Source organism: Spea bombifrons, chromosome 12 (assembly GCF_027358695.1).
Source record: "Spea bombifrons isolate aSpeBom1 chromosome 12, aSpeBom1.2.pri, whole genome shotgun sequence".
Classification (NCBI taxonomy): Eukaryota; Metazoa; Chordata; class Amphibia; order Anura; family Pelobatidae; genus Spea; species Spea bombifrons.
In genome coordinates this window covers 27668086-27685323 of record NC_071098.1, presented here as the reverse complement: position 1 = coordinate 27685323, position 17238 = coordinate 27668086, and the positions used below count along the sequence as shown (strand labels likewise).

Here is a 17238-nt window from a genome sequence, read left to right as displayed (position 1 = left end):
TAATAACCTATAATTACTATAATGTTATGTCAGGGGGGGTAGTTAGTTACTTAATACCCCTATTATTCCAAAATGGCTGCACACAGACAAGCGCATACAATATTTCAGCAAATACATTCAGTAGACTGAATTTAATAAGATATTATAATCCCAGATTAAATAAAGAAATCATTTTAATAAACAAAATACAATTAGACCAAGAAATTACTTTAAAAAAGCAAAATACAAAAATGGCACTTATTGAATATCACAGGAATTCCAGAAAAAGAAATCGGCATGGATTCCTGGATTAATAAAAAGTCGAGACGGCAAAATCTGCTTCCCTGAGCATTGCCTTATATGAAGAAGACGAAGACAATAAAATACCGTAGTTATGTGGACATAAAAAGGTTTATATTTAAATTTTTGGATGACGCTCTAGGCGATGAATTACAATGTTTTATGAGAATAAAGCAAGCCAAGATCTGGCACAGCTCCCCCGGAATATAGGAGATATATTTTATATATATATATATATATATATATAGGGTTTCTGTAAGAGAGACGGTTTCAGAGAAACATTACAGAATCCAGAGTGTCAGCATTTAGGATGTTGCACGCTGCCGCAGACGTTTATCATGCTGGGGCTGAGCGGTGATGTCGATCTCTGTTAGATACGAGACAGTTTACCCCACACTCCTTTGATCTTATACAATGCCCTCTGTGTTTTATAGACAGGTCCATCCTATAGTTTGGAATAGTCTCTTTGTTAGTTCTTTTCTTTAATATGGCAAGAATGAGCAATGGATATTGTGTCTAAGTGGAACGGCAGCTTTAAAAGAGAGGACTTTTTTTTAGCTGCACGCTTCCAAAATTAGATCATGATTTCAGTTTCTGAATTATTCACCTTTTTGGTAATTTTCGGAACAGATCGATAACGGCTTCGAGGGACAAACACGCTCTGACCTTCCTGCAGGTCCGGGTTCAGTGATCATTCTACATGTGAAACGGACCTATAGCCCACGGTGGCTAAAGGAAAAATAAATGCAAAAATAATAATAATAACAATAATAATAACAGTAATAATAATAATAATAACAATATTATTTTTTGGGACACACAAATAGGGATTATTCTCTTTTCTGGACAGAGTATATATAACAAAAAAAGTGTTATACAGTTTGTAACTTATTTTAGTTAATTAGTAACTCATTTTAATTATTAACTTTAAAAAAAAATGTTCATGTTGGGTAAAGCTCAGCAGATCGGCCGCTCGCTAGGCATTCCTTTAGAAAATTGGGATCTAACAAAATAAAAGAAGTTTATAGAGTATAGAATAAAGGTATTTTTTTACTGCAATCAGGGGATGTTAAACATCAATCGGTCTATTTATTAGATTGTAACAAAATTGCAAAAAAATGTATTTATTTTTCTTTCTGAGCATTATTTTTTTAAATATCAGCACCGATAATTATTAAAAGAAAGTTCTACTAATCTTGAAAAAAAAACAAAAACCCTACTATGCGCATAAAATATAGAAAAGGGAATCAGGATTTAATAAAGATTGTAAGCTCTTTGGGTCCTCCTCCCCTGTTATTTCTGTAAGTCAAATTGTTATGTTATATACTACTTATTATGTCCTGTCTGCCCTCTGTACAGCGCTACAGAATATGACTGCGCTATATAAAACAATAAATATAAACAATAATAAACATGTCAAAAAGCACCGATCTTTAGAGGTAGGAAAAACCCAGGGTCACAAAAGGGTTAAAGGGTTAAATATTAGTTACTGTCCCCGTTCCTCTCTCTCTCTCTGATGTATGGTTTATGCGTGTGTGTAAAGTTGCCCCGTAATTAGCACAAAACACTCCGTTTTTGGGTCATTTCACAAAGAAACGTCTTTGTGTTTCGGTTACGAGAAATCCGCGCCCGTCGAAGAAGGAAATGCCTCTGTTTTTTTTTCTTTTTGACAATAAAGTTGAGTAAATACAGATAAGAAAAATGCCGACAGCGGCGCGGAGTAACCACGGAGCGGAGAGCATCCTCCCGAATACGGGGATAGTCGCAGGACACCAGAAACCGAAGAAAGAAAACAAGAATGGGTTTTTATTTCCCCAATGTGAGTAATGAGATTCAAATTAACTACTTCCCTCTCTGGTTCCTCCCCGAGCTGGGACAGCCCCAAAAAAGCCAGAGGCATGTGACAGCCAGAGACAGAATCATGAGAGGAATACGCTAGGAGTTTCTGGAGAAGTCTCCACGCAGGGACTTGGCACCGGCATCCCCCCGACAGACGGTGTGTAACTCGTTGTACGCGAATAACAATGGCTCTCAAGCTGCAGCTCAGAAGTGGCATCTTCGTTCTGCCAGGTAAGACCACGGCAAAGAGGATATTAACAACTAAACGCGCCGTCTGCGTTAGCTTGAAATCTATTTGTCCGGGTCTCTGTAACACCATTTTTTTGGAAGCCGCTTTGTCGTGGAACTCTCAGCTTCTACGAGCCTGTTTTTAATACTTGAATATGATATAATTGTAATTATTGAATGATTATATCGCGCCACCTCCAGTACATCATTACTTAAATATATGTCACCCTTTCCCCCCCAATCTTGTTTACGGCTCGTCTTTGGCTTGTGGCTTCCACTGACTGAAACTGATACTTATTGTGTTATTCACCAAGAGTAAAGAATATGTGTATTATTATTTTTATTATTATTATTATTATCATTATTATTATCATTTTTCTTCTTCTCATTATTATTATTATCATTATTCTCCTTCTTCTTCTTCTTCTTCTCATTATTATTATTATTATTATCATTCTTCTTCTTCTCATTATTATTATTATTATTATTATCATTCTTCTTCGTCTTCTTCTTGTTACTAAGAATTACTAAGTTGTAATGGTGGAATATATATTATTACTTATTAACACAGCAAGTGGACCTGTTTTCTGTGAAATGTTGCGTTTTAGGCTTTGGTACACTGAATAAATCGATGTAATTGTATTTATAGCAAAGTATCAGTATTACGAACCCACCCCATATATATATATACAGTATACATACACTATATACATTGTATATATAACACTATATACAATATATATATATATATATATATATATATATCATGTTAACTTCCCAGTAACAGGATCTGAACATTTCAGATGGAATGTAAGGAAATTGTACTTTACTGAGAGAGTGGTTGATAAGTGGGACAGCCTCCCAGCATTCATCCCATGTAATCTGCCTGTTCTGAACCAGCGACTCACACCTTAATCAGTCGTCGGTCTCGCCTTAGATTCTAAAGCCAAATGCCTATCCCGTGTATGTTTAAATCCCCTCACTGTGTTAACCATTACCACTTCTGCTTGGAGGCTGTGCCACTTATCTACCACACATACATATTCAATGTTCAGGAGCTTGTAACTACTGCTTCAAACAGCTGTATAGCAAGAAAAACAATAATTGTACCACTTTCTGGCCAATGTATCCAAATTTCACTTATACAGATAGCTTTATTATACATAATATACATGATACATATATAAATTACTCTTATTCTCATGAAATAAAAAAAAATTGCACATGTACAACAATCATTGTTATTGCCAAGAATAAAAAAGACTTGTAGATACATATATATATATTTTAAGACTTTATTTCTCCATTATAAAACACTATTAGAAATAGTCATTCCATTTAATGTATACGGATAGTTACGCAGGAGCCTGGCATTTACAGTTTATGATGTCATCAGATTATGTTGATATAGATGATATTATTTTCCCTGTGGCAATATGTGGCAATGTCACCGCAACCTCTCCGGGAACAAATAAAATGTGTTTCCATCTGCTCGGTTGAGTTCAGATCCTTGATGAAAATGACCGATTTGTAATCGTTTATCTCTTGCAGTTTTGTTGGGTCTGTGGATGGAGCCGGTCGGTGGGATTGATATCCAGCTGGTTCCTCAGTATCCTGCGGTCGGTCAGTCGGTCACACTGAGTGTTACTGGAATCACTGGGACCATTCTGACCTTCAACTGGTTTAAAGGACAAAGCTTAGATGCTGATGATCAAATTCTCGGATATTTCCCGAGTTCAGACACCCCCCAGACTACAGGAAAACAGTATTTCTCTCGGGCCAGGGGGCTCCCTAATGGATCGTTACTGATCACTGATCTACTGGTCACAGACCGGGGTTATTACACAGTCTCTGTACAGACAGCTCAGCTACAACAAGCGTCTGTGAACCTGACTGTGTACGGTAAGTCAATCCTTCCATGTATTTTTTGTAAGTCTTGTGTATTTCATAAAATAAGCACGGTATGTGTGATGAGCTGTTGCCCTATGATGTCATCGGCATGTAATAAATTCACTTATACAGACATGCGCTTGACCTACATTCTTACAGGGAGTCCTGTAGTCCTTATATCGATCTAATTTAACTAGATTCACACTTACATCACGACTCCACTTTAGATCTGATCTTAGATTGCATCATAACAGACACAGGCTTACATCACAGTGCCTTTATATCATACAAACATATTATTATTATTTATTGTTTAATAGAGCGCCATCATATTCTGTAGCGCTGTACAATGGGTTAACATGACAATCAGTGTATAAGATAACAATAAGACTTACAGAAACAACAGGTGAGGAGGGCCAGGCTCAAAAGAGCTTACAATCTAGAGGGAGTTAGGGTGTATTACGCAAGAGGTAAAAGTGCCATATAACGCTGTCCCTTATTCTCCTGCTTTTTGAACTACCTTATGTAAAGCAGAGCGTTGCAGATAACTTTATATACCTTTTAGTGCCTGCCAAGTGTCCAATATTTTGCAGGGCAGTCTTGATTTTCAGGCGTACGGTCTCCCTTTTGCAGGCAGTGGGGATCATGTGCAGCTTGGGGGGCCCAGGGTGCTCAGACCCCACAACTCAGCAACATATCGGATTATTTGTGAATAGCAATTTTGGTGCAAAGTTTTAAATGTTTTGCTATTACTATAGCAACCAATGGAATGTCGCATCTGATTGGATCATTGCAAGGATTGCTATGGTGATAAAACAACTTGTACCGCGACTGCTCTTCCTAAATAGCCTCTTTGGCTACTGTTCTCCCGAAAGGGAAATAAAACCCTACGATATCAGCGGCTTCCAATCAGCTATGATGCGATTCTCAAAAGAAGAGTAATTGGCATCAGAAAGAGATCGCGTTTACTTCAGTACATTATGTTGAAAAATATACATAGGTTTGGTTTTTTACCAATTACTCCATAATGGAGATTTATTTTTTAAGCCAAAATCTAATGTTTGGGTGAATACTTAATAAACAAACTTTCAATATGTCAGCCGCTTTTGGACAATCTTTGGTCCTTTCTCCTTCGTGTGTAGAAGGCTTGTTAAAGACACAGGTACTTACGTCTGTTAATGCCCGATGATGTCGTTATTAATTAAATAATTAAATAATCGTTATTTTTGTCTCTTTATGAGTTCTGTAAATAACATTCATCTTATACAGTGTCACGATATATCATTCATTACGTGTCTTTACCCATGGAAGCAAGCGTCTTAACTTCTAGTTCGGCGTTATTATTATTCCTTCTTATTACGTTATCTCTGCTCTATGGATAAGTTGCTGATTGTAGCTGATTGGTTCAGGCAGGCTTTGTAATGACCGGGCAAGCGAGAAAGTTGCAAGGGTTCCAGCGCCTCGCTAACAGAAGTTCCTAGAAGTGCTAGTGAGCAACACACACATCTACACCCAGATGGCACCTTTTGGGACTGCCTCGGGCAAGAACGATCTACCCATGATGATGTCATAACTCAGGAGATATGGAGTCAAATAATTCTCATATGTTTACTAATGCTTTTTCTGAAGAAAATGATATTGACTAAAGTCTTTATTCCCTAAATGGTTACCTTGAGCAAGAAGAAACATGATGCCCCCAAAAGTCTAGGGAGCTGAATGCTGGCAAACTAACTGAAATCTCTATGAAGATAACCCGGAATCGTTCCAAGTCACCCACAGCTTAATAAAGTGGATAGGGAGATCAGAGATCCTCCTTGTATCTTCTCCATTTATACCGAGGAGGCTGGAGTCTGTATATCACAAATCATGGGGCAAATAGTATTTATCTGCCATCCTATTCTGTGTCTCTCGTATAATGCATAGAACCATCGCATTGCAATGTGATGCTCTGCGTGACCTGATATCTGTCTCGCTCCTTCATCCACAGAGAAAGTCAGTAAACCTGTAATCACAGCGTCCACCTCCCAGCCCAAGGAAAATTACCCAGTTACCCTCACATGTGACACGGTAAATGCAGAGAGTATCCAGTGGGGGCGCCGTGGAGCCGGCCTACCCTCTGATGTCCAGCAGTCCTCCGATAACCGGAGCATCACCTTCCCCAAAATTAACCGCACAGATACAGGGGGGTATTACTGTGAGGCTGGAAACCCCATCAGTAAGGATTCTAGCGACACATACACAGTCACAGTAAACTGTAAGTAATGATGCCCTTTTACTATTTTAATGGACAGTACACGGTACATGTTATTGTTACAATCTCAATTAAGAAACCGAACTTAACTTGGACCTTACAGGCTAGAGAGGTGTAAAGAAACACTGCTTGACATCTGACGTTAAGCACCTCTCATGCGGCAGTAAAACCAGCGAGAAGATCTTTGATGTCGATGTTATCCAATTGGTCATGCTGGAGACTCGTAATATTAAACGGGGATACAGAATCCCCCGGATCCATGGTTAAAAATGTATAGCATGTGCCCCAGGTTGTGGGCAATTTATACAGAACTTCAGAGATGTGTCAATGAGCTATTATGGATCCCCCCAAAAAACAGATCGGCTTCATAATATGCCCACCTAGGTCCAAAAATCTCCCAGTTCTTGTCAGTCTGTGATATAAATGATGCTCTTTGAATCCACCGTGATTTCTAGGTAATATAAACCCATTTTGTCTTGCTTTGTTTCCCGTGCGTTGTATTTTTATTCAAAAAGCGCTACCTGGGGTTCTCTTGTGATTACAGACGGCCCAGAGAGCCTATCAATCACAGGTCCCACAGACATCACCGAAGGTGGCTCCCTCCGTTTAGAATGTTCTGCAGACTCTGTTCCTCAACCCCTCTACAGCTGGATACACAATGGCACAATTATACAAAACCAAATTTCGAACAAACTCAGCATTAATAAAGTCACTTTAGAAAACCAGGGGAATTACACGTGTGTGGCGAATAACTCGGTGACACTCCAGACAGCTGCCACCAATGTACTTGTGACTGTGAGTGGTAAGTTTTTGGCATCTGTCACGTATGACCACAGAATTCAAATGCGTCAATGAATGAGTACCTCGGCCAGGTTATTATGTCTCAATTATTATTATTGTGGGTCATTTTCTTTTACCTCCATCATCCATCAACTTTGGGCAGACATAGGAACCAACTTCTGTGGTCTCCTGTAAAATCCTTCATCCTTCAACAATCTCCTCTAATTCCTTGCCTTAAACGGAACTTTTAGCTTACTCATTCATTCATGAAAACTACCTATAGTTTGTGCTTTTTTGGGCAATCTGTGTAATTCTTTTAGGGATATTTAGCTTAAAAGTTCACCTCGTTGAAGCTGATATCTGCGATCCATGGTGGCATGGTCACCACTATCTAATCAATATCCCGGCCTGAAGACTTATCCTTTCTCCTCAATCCACACCTTACAAAAGCTGCCTGGACCAACCAAGAACCATCAGCAACTTAATAGAGCAGAGATAACTTTATGGGGAGAAATAATTAGGCAGATCAAGAGAACAAGATATTAATATACCTTGGTGGATATGCAAAGAATCAATTGATCCATGTTGTGACAAAACATTATTCATTGTCAAGTTGACTCTTCTGATAAAAATGTATGAGAGAATGTGGGAATGGGCGTGAATGAATGAGTTTTATAATAGATATAATTAACATAACTATAATTATACTAATTTCATAATTCATTGTAATTAAGGGTTAAAAATAAACATCTTTATGCAATTAAAAGATTTTAATTCTGGGACATGCAACACCTTTGAGAATTGCATGGGTAGGGGGTCATCTCTTTATAAAGATGAAGCATTGTGTAAATTGATTTTTAATTCGACTTTTAGACAAAAATAAATAGAAGATCATTCCAAATCTACACGAAATTTCATTTAAATACAATTTTTTGGTTAGGTTTGCCTGTTACTATCTAAATTTTTATTTGAAAAATGATTTTTGCTTTGTTTTATAGCCTTTAATGATTTTCAGTTCATTCATTAAGCTGGTTAACTTTTTGTCATAAAAATAGGTATGCTGATCACCTTGAAAATCTGGGTTTAAAATAAGCAACGGGGCTTGTGCAAGTCCAGGTCTGCCACGCGTCGAAATGTGCTGCTATGACATCACTATGACCTACAATTTGAAATCAAGATTAATATACTTATTGTTTTTCTTATGTTTGTTTTTTCCAGAAAAAACATCATCTGATACACAAAGCGGTGTCCTGTCTCCAGGAGCTATCGCTGGCATTGTGATCGCCATTCTCCTGGTGGCCGCTCTATCCTTTGCATTAATATACTTGTTTGTTATTAGGAAATCGCGTAAAACGTAAATAAAACCTCCATTTTTTTTCTAGAACAACAATAATCTATTGCCTATTCTCCACTGTCTATAAACCGCAGGTCTACCAGCTTGATTTCTTAACCCTTCTCTCTGCAATGTGTCCTCCTAACCATCATTATCTTACTTTACATCTCCGCTTTATGCCGTTTCTCCATTTCTTACCTTTCTTTCTTTCTAACACTGTAATAAAAAAAAATAATATGCCTCTTTTTCTATTTAGACCTGCAAGCAACAACGATTTAAAGCCCAGTTCCTCCACGTCACCAGGAAACGGTACGCCATGCTATATATTGTTGTCTATCAGCAGAGGTGGTAGAGATTAATACAGAGAGGGGATTTCAATTTGAACTAGATAGACATTTTAGACGATTTAAGGAACATTGGGAGCGACCATTTAACCAAGTCAACAACATGTCTCTGAACAAAAAACATATTTAAAAACATTCATTTTTGGTAAGTTTTTTAAAGATCCCTTTTTTTCTTTTATAAGTGAAGCTTAGTTGAGCCAAGTAAGCACTACAGCCGGCAAGACCCTTTTCCTAAAAAAAAAACCAAAATCCTTGAATGTTGTACAACTCTTTCATTCTAGATTGAATTGAAAACACCACACCATATTCTCTGTTGTTTAACCTATAATCGTTTTTTTACTGAGAAACAAGGGTGGAGGTTGTTTTTAACAGAAAGTCCCATCTGGAAGTACCCTGGATGGAACATGTTTCATTCATCCGCTTACACTTCCATTGCTTGCCAGGAAACATGTAGCCAGAGCGATCCTCCGCCGTATTCCGCAGAAGAAGAAACAGCCGTAGTTATTAAGCTAAGCAAATGAGGAAGAGTGTGGGGAGAAGCCACAACTCCCATTTCTGCTTTTAAGAAACAAGATGTTGTGGATTTCTTCTTGGTTTTAACTAAGGGTTTAATAAATTGCCTACTCAACAATGACTAAAATAAGACTAAAGAGTGTGGCACAAGTGTGAGTGGGCGGATGTCCTCTATATCTCCACTTTAAACATAAAACATCACAACCTAGCCCTCTTCCTCTACTTTTGGTTAAGGTGTAACATCTTAGGGTTTTTTTTCTTGAGGAACAGTCTTGATATACTGAATTTTAAGAACAATTCAGTTCATAAACAAAGAGAAGGAATAACTTAGCAAAAGGGGAGGGGGTCAGCAACTTAATTGAGGAGCAATAATGACAAAGTCCTTGTGAACAGGAGGTTAAGATGACTGCTCCCAAAGCTTACACAAAAGTAGAAAAAAACAACGCAAGAATTCAGCGCATACCCAGCGAACACCATTAAAAATATTGGGAAATCCCGTCACACTATATGGCCGTATATTGCTACCCCAAGAATAGACCGTAGATCAGTTATTATGCTAGCGCTGCCCAGAAAGGGTTAATTGACAGCAGGATGTATTTATGGCTGTTAAAGATGGAATGAAGTTCAGATTTTCCTTCCTGACTTCAGAGAAAGGAAACTAATATATTATATGCTGGCAGGTCAATTTCCTGGGGTGGAGGGTTGAGTAAAAATATATAATTAATATAATAAACATGAATCCCCACCAAAACAAATGAGGCTCGTAAACGCATCGTCCCTGGCATGTTGTTCTGATTTAAGATTTTTTTTTATACCCTGCTTTATATTTAAACGTGACTGTATTCATCTAAATGTATTTAATCACCTCCTCGGTTGCATTGCTCAAGCCTGTACCACTAGGACTGAGTTAACATATTGCAACATGCCTGTGTTCACATCCCAGAACAACTGTTTGTGTAACCTTCTTCAAAGTTTGTAACATGAAATATTACGAAAGTGGTTGTAACACAGAGAAAAAGAGTGTGAGAAAAGTGTGTGTGAGAGAGAGAAAGAGAGAGAGAGAGAGAGAGAGAGAGAGAGAGACGAGAAAGGGAGGGATAGAGCAGGATGAAAGAGAAGGAGACAGGGAAAATTAGAAAAGAGAAAGTAATTGAGGGGAGAGAAAAGGGGGAGAAAGATAGAGGAGAATGAAAGAGAGAGAGAGAGAGAGAATGGGAGGGATAGATCAGGATGAAAGATAAAGAAGGAGACAGGGGAAATAAGAAAAGAGAGAAAGTGATTGAGGGGAGAGAAAGGGAGGGAGAAAGATAGAGGAGAATGAAAGAGCGAGAAAGGGAGGGATAGAGCAGGATGAAAGAAAAAGAAGGAGACAGGGAAATAAGAAAAGAGAGAAAGAGACTGAGGGTAGAGAAAGGAGGGAGAAAAAGATGAGAATGAAAGAGAGAGAGAGAAGACGAGAAAGGGAGGGATAGAGCAGGATGAAAGAGAAAGAAGGAGACAGGGAAAATTAGAAAAGAGAGAAAGTAATTGAGGGGAGAGAGGGGGAGAAAGATAGAGGAGAATGAAAGAGAGAGAGAGAGAGAAAGGGAGGGATAGAGCAGGATGAAAGATAAAGAAGGAGACGGGAAATAAGAAAAGAGAGAAAGTGATTGAGGGGAGAGAAAGGAGGGAGAAAGAAAGAGAAGAATGAAAGAGAGCGAAAGGGAGAGATAGAAGGAGATAGGGGAATATAAGGAAAGAGAGAAAGAGATTGAGGGGAGAGAAAGAAGGGAGATAGAGGAGAATGAAAGTGTGAGAGAGAAGCAAGCATGTGTTTTATTTCATTCTTTCATTAAATAGGAAACAGGATTCAGGGGGAATATGATTTCAAACTTATACGGAACCCCAACCCTACTTTAAAAGCTCTAGTACTGCTGGAATGGGGTGAAATAATTCCATTTGTATTACTGCACCAAGTCACTTGTCCGCACAACTTTTCTACTTGAAGATTACTGGGAACGCTAGAAAGTATGCGAGGGAAGGCTACTCTCCTTAAACGCACATACAGGTTACTGATCCCTTACGGGAACCATCTAAACACAAAAGTCATCATTTGACTGCAGAACACATCGGGGGGGGGTTGTTAATATTCAAATCATGACACTAAACGCAAAAATATTTAAATATAAGTGGATCCGTTTCAGAAATAAAGAGGAAGCTTCTGGTTATCAGTAGGAAAAAGAACAAACTGAAAAAACTAAAGCGCAGATGTGTATAGTTTGCAGGGGACGATGCTTGGATGCACACAAGAACCCGAAACACTAGCGAAACACTAGAGGAAATGTTACCAAGTATCGCAGATGTTTAATGTCCATGTGAAACTGTGCTCAAGTATACTTATTCTGTACATAAATCAGAGGTATACATAGAAACAGACTCAAAGAATTTGATGGCAGCTAAGAACCATTTGGCCCCTCTAGTCTGGCCGTTTTGTTCCTGGTGTTTACACTTGGAAGAGACTCTTAAATGAATAAGGAAGGGTTATTCGGTGATCCTTGTTGGTTAGCCAATAACCCGGGGGCATTTTAAGCAGATCTTAACCGTCTACAGTGACATCATGATGTATTCTGTTGACTTTGGCCAAGTTTGATGTCCCATTGTGGTGGCATGGGCCTTCAGCCGAGCTTGGCGGATGGGAGGCATTGTACACGCATATACTTTATACATAGCACAAGTACTTCATTTGGTCCCAATGTAAAGGAAGTTCGAAACTTTTTGTAAGTTCCTTAGTTGTTCGATTCACTGGACGAGTACAGACAGGCAAAGCATGTCAATCAGCCAGTAACATGAACCAGGAAATTAATTTTTTTCCCCGTGCTTTTGTTAATTTCTTGGCACAGTGGGTGACTATCATCACGGGAGTGTTTCCAAATAATAGAAGTTGTTATATAATGTCAGAACATTCTCGGCATTAACCCTGAACCAGCTAAGCCACTACGTTTATTTTGACAGCGGTATGGCAGCAAAATTTGAAAACAAAATCTATAAATTGAACATTAAAGTAACCATTAACCCCGTGTGACACTGAGCGGTGAAGCCAGTATTATAATGGGACACATTGTCTGTAGTCATTTGATGATTTGGCACAAGGTATTGTTTATCTGTGCTTACTTCCTGCTTACCCCTGGCCACTTCCTGTTTAAGTCTTAATTATACCCTCCCCACCCACCCCACCCCATCCATCTGCTGGCCTTGTTGGTCCCATCCATTTCCAGATTCCAAATAAAGTAGGCAGGTGTAACATAGAATACTGCCCCCCGCCTACAAAGCTGTTTTGAGTGCCCTACCGCCATATAAATAATTGTTTCGTGAAACGCCAGTGAGCGTGTGTAAAATAAGCACAGACAATAATCACAAGGTGCCAGCTTTTCACAAAGTGAAGCCAGTAATACGATAACAAAACTCTTGTGAATTTCTAGTGATTAATAATTACAGACAACGTTAACAGCCTAATGTCGTCTTCAAAGGACCTATTTGTGTATCAGGAAGTCACCAGGTGTCCCTGGGATCTGCTTCCCCCGCTCCCCAAGGGCTGCAGGGAGTCTGTGAAGTCTCTGAGGGATGCGTACATGGCATAGTGATTAAATACAGCAATTTTCAGTGGAAACATTTGTGAAAAATGTAGATTAACCAAAAAAAAATCCAAAATATGCGTGTATAGAATGGGGCTGTACCAGCCGTGGAATGATAATGAGCAAATTTGATAAAGATGATACCTTTATAAGATACTAGATGGCAAGCTGTTGGGGCTACTTAGGTCTCTTCTCTGGGCATATTATCATGCAAATAAAGCTATAACCTTTAGCGAATGGTAGTGTGAGTTTGGATCATTGCACTAAAGGTCTGTAAAGCCAGTTAATAATTTGGGGAGTTTTCTTTTTCTTCTGTCAATGATTAATTCTTGTATTTACTAACGGAAAGCTTGCAGATAATTTAGTGAACAAATGAAAGTCCCAACATTCCTCAGTAGCTTTTGCGTGGATTGTGAACTTCTATAGGTATCCGCTAAGGGTTTTTGTGCCTTCCGGGTCCACGACAGATTTTCATATTTAACTGTTCGTTCGCCAAAACCTTATTGATGAGAAGACAATGTTTCATCCTGATCCGTGCTTGTCAATAATATTTTTCTCTTTCTGTCCCTTAGGTCTTCATAACGCAGGGCAATCAGGAGGGGTAGGTTCACAATCTCCTTTCATCTACGCTGGGTTCACATCTCAGCGATCTAGCGGTGAATGACGGTTTAGGATAATATGTCTCCCAAATGCTACTAATTAGCAACATTACAAGAAAGTCCTTTCTGGGGACTTGGTCATGGATAATAAATCCCCAACCACAGGCAGAACCATCTAGTCTACTGGTCAAAGATGGCCTGAGGTCCCGTCAAAACCCAGGGACCCAAATATATCTTCAGTGCTTACTATCAACGTGGCCCTGAAGTTTGAGGGCTGGATTTTTATTAATATTCTAATGTTCCCAGTGGCAGAGTTGGAAGATAGCGTTGAATGTTAACTATGACATAGTTACTTGTGACATAGTCAGTCTTTCAATAGTGATGTAGTTCTAATGCCCAAGTCATATCCATTATATTTCTTGCCAAGACTCAATTTTATTATGGCGGTCGGTAAGGACTTGCGGCCAATGAGCAAATAGTGTCTATGGCACGGTCATCAAACACGGTCATCAGAGGCAACACAATGATAGCAGGAATGGCCTTTATTAGGTAACATTAGTAACCATGATCACCGCCAACAGACTTGTCTATAACCCGTATGCTTATTGTCGTCCAGGGTGAACCAGAGTTACAGTACAGCTCCATCCAATTTGCTAAAAAGCCACCACCTTCCAGGACACAGCCGAATGAAGAAAACATAGTCTACTCAGAGCTGCGACTTCCTTGACTTCGTAGACAACAGAGATCACTGCATCGCTTGTGAATGTATGCCTGCTCATTAATTCGCCTGGCTTGCCTGGAGAACAGAAAAGGACTAAGAAGTCTTACAGGAAAATATAAGCAGTGAAAAGGAAGTGCTATAATATCCGTGCTACCTTTTCAGGAGGTGATGTCACATGAGTGATGTCACATTGTTTACTAAAGACATAAACAATCTGTTTCCTTAACTTGAAATGTGAAGTTCCGACTGGCTATTTGATGGAGGAATCATAGGATATGGCCGTTCCAGAAACTACGACTTGAACTGTACAATGAAATTATCCGACAAACATCCATTTAAAGGCGTGCACCTCGTTGCACTTTACGATTTATTCCCGTTCCCAAGTCAAGCAATGACATCAAAAGAAAAAAATGGAACGGATATTCTTCTGGATGAAACTAAATGGAATTTATACCTCATGTGTCATTCTGTATAACCCTACGTTCAAAGCAACCCTATAGGATTGGATGCATCTTGGAATAACCTTCCATGGACACATGTTGTTTAACACTCTTATTTATTTTCTTAAAGAAAGTAAAAAGTCAAACTTCACTAAGATTCTGCCTATTATCTTACAATGCAAAATAGTGTACATAGACGTCGTGTGAATATATTTACTTTGATTTTGCACAGATTTCAGCTAATTGTTATATTTGGTTTTGTTTTTCTAAAGATGATCAATATACATTTTATATCATTGTTCCTGAGCTTCAACACAAGAGCTAATATTGTCTGTATTTCAATAAACTTGAACAATGGAAAGGAGATGTTAATGAAAGGGACAGAGGAAATGTCTTTCTCGCTCTCTCTATATATATTTCCTCAATAAATCTCTTTCTCCGTTCTGAGACACAAGAAGTAACATGCGGACCAGCGTTGATATAACATGAAGAAGACATTATCCAGAGATAGTTGAATGAACACTTATTCATGACACTTTGTGGCTGCTTTCAGAGATTCCATGCTACTGATGTTTGTAATTGAGGTCCAAATGAGAAATTTAAATGGCCACTGCAGCCAGGTTGTTACTAGATGAACTGAACACTTTAACTCATTGAGCCACTCCAACAGGCGTTGAGTTGAGTTTCAATAGATTTCCCCCCCTCCGCATTATACAGGGCCAGCTAAATCCTTGTCATCTTAGCCATCTTGACACGTGGTATTGTACAAAGAGATAGAGCGTGAAACATCATGGTCGCATGCATTTAGGACATACTGAAGGCCCAACTGGTTCACCGTCCTCGCCACACATAATATTAGTAACCATGTGCTAAGTTGGTTATTCACCTAATTCCAGACACCTTTCTAAATGCAGCATAATGTAATCATTGAACAAGCGAGATCAGAAGTTCTCCCATTACCAGAACTTATACAACTGATGGGTCTCAACCAAGGATAACCATCTATGGTATCTCCCCTGCCTGTTCTACTACTACTACTAGGTCACAACGGAGGAGGCAACTCTATTTAATATCCAAAACCACATGATGAACCACGTATGAAGTAACAGTATGTGGAAATTCTGGTTCGATACATAGTTTTTTCAGCAAAAGTTCTCCCAGGGTGGACAGTGGCATTGCTACTTTATGGGCTTTAATTGTTGTCAACATAGTTGGAATTTTGAGCATAACCAAGTCCACATAACAAGTCGACTATCTGATTCAGGTGTGACCCGACGTCTTTGCCAAGTTTAATAATAAACTTCCTCCTTTTTATTATTACAGTCACTGTCTCGCCCTTCTGTCCAATGCCGTCCATTTCCTAAATTTTATCCTTCATTACTCAACCCAACAGTGGTTATAAAATGTGGTAAATATGCATTATAAACCCCTTTGCGTATTCCAGAAGGAGCAGCCATTTTAACTTCCTGTTCCCAGGAAATTCATCTTCCCCTTTGGTGGAAGCTGATTGGTCTAAATATCCTTGGGATGAGAAGTACGAAGATGGGAGATGAGATCAGGGGAATGGATTATTTATGCAGGTCGTGCCACTCAATGCCACAAAGTCAGCATCATTGAGTTTAAGTACATCCTTCTTTCTAAACCAAATATCTCCGAAAATAATTCATCTGATAAAAAAAAAGATGAGACCTGTTTTGTTTTTTTAACACATTTTAAACATTTAAGGGACTTGTAATTTCCTGCATTTCACGTAGGTCAGCAGCCAATATTCTCCACCACAAACTGTGCCTTTTAACAGGAAATACACAGCTTCTAAATGCGTTAAATGTGATTTTTACACAAATCATTTTAAAATGGCTTTTAACGTAGAAAATTATCCAGACATTACTGTCTCATAGATTAAGTGAGGAAAGTAAAATGTGCCAGTTATTTATTCGCTATAGTTGTTATTTATTTCCACACAGCTCTTCATTTTGCTCAAAAACAGTTTTGGTCAAATCCTGCTCCTAGCAACAAGAAATAAAAATGTCTGCCTTCGGGTATTTAAAATGTTGGCGGTAGGAAGACCATCTGTTGGAAGAGTCAGTGATGTATTCTGGCCTAGGCCGACTATCCCGGGGCTAAGGGCACCCTGTCCATGGGGATAGAGATCTGCTCAATGGGGCCTCATTGAAACTATGGAGGCCTGTGCCAAGATGGCATCCTAAAACACCGGCATATGATGTCATATCCTGTTGCTCCGTAGTGAGGATGGCGGTTTGGGACGCTGCCCTCGGTCAGGCCCAGTCCAGCCCATAGATAAAAATGTTTTTTTGGAACAGTCCAATGAGTAGCATGGTGGACCACTGGCCAAAACCCCAAACGAATTGGTGACAGAAGCACAGAAAGCACATGGACATGAGTAATACGG

General features: G+C 39.0%; 1 protein-coding gene across 1 annotated transcript; it reads left to right on the top strand.

Moving 5' to 3' along the window:
- The first annotated feature begins 1844 nt into the window (after positions 1–1844).
- On the top strand, positions 1845–15367 carry LOC128470780 (carcinoembryonic antigen-related cell adhesion molecule 5-like). Its single transcript, XM_053452708.1, has 8 exons — positions 1845–2349; positions 3898–4248; positions 6224–6490; positions 7032–7289; positions 8486–8621; positions 8857–8909; positions 13641–13669; positions 14284–15367. The coding sequence occupies exons 1-8, from the start codon at positions 2304–2306 to the stop codon at positions 14392–14394; spliced, it is 1251 nt and encodes a 416-aa protein (XP_053308683.1). The 5' UTR covers positions 1845–2303; the 3' UTR covers positions 14395–15367.
- The last annotated feature ends 1871 nt before the right edge of the window (positions 15368–17238 follow it).

Excerpts from the sequence above, each read along its gene's own strand:
- LOC128470780 (XM_053452708.1), top strand. The coding sequence starts at position 2,304 with ATGGCTCTCAAGCTGCAGCTCAGAAGTGGCATCTTCGTTCTGCCAG. Across the intron at positions 2,350-3,897 it reads TGGCATCTTCGTTCTGCCAG|TTTTGTTGGGTCTGTGGATG; the intron begins GTAAGACCACGG and ends TATCTCTTGCAG. Across the intron at positions 6,491-7,031 it reads ATACACAGTCACAGTAAACT|ACGGCCCAGAGAGCCTATCA; the intron begins GTAAGTAATGAT and ends TTGTGATTACAG.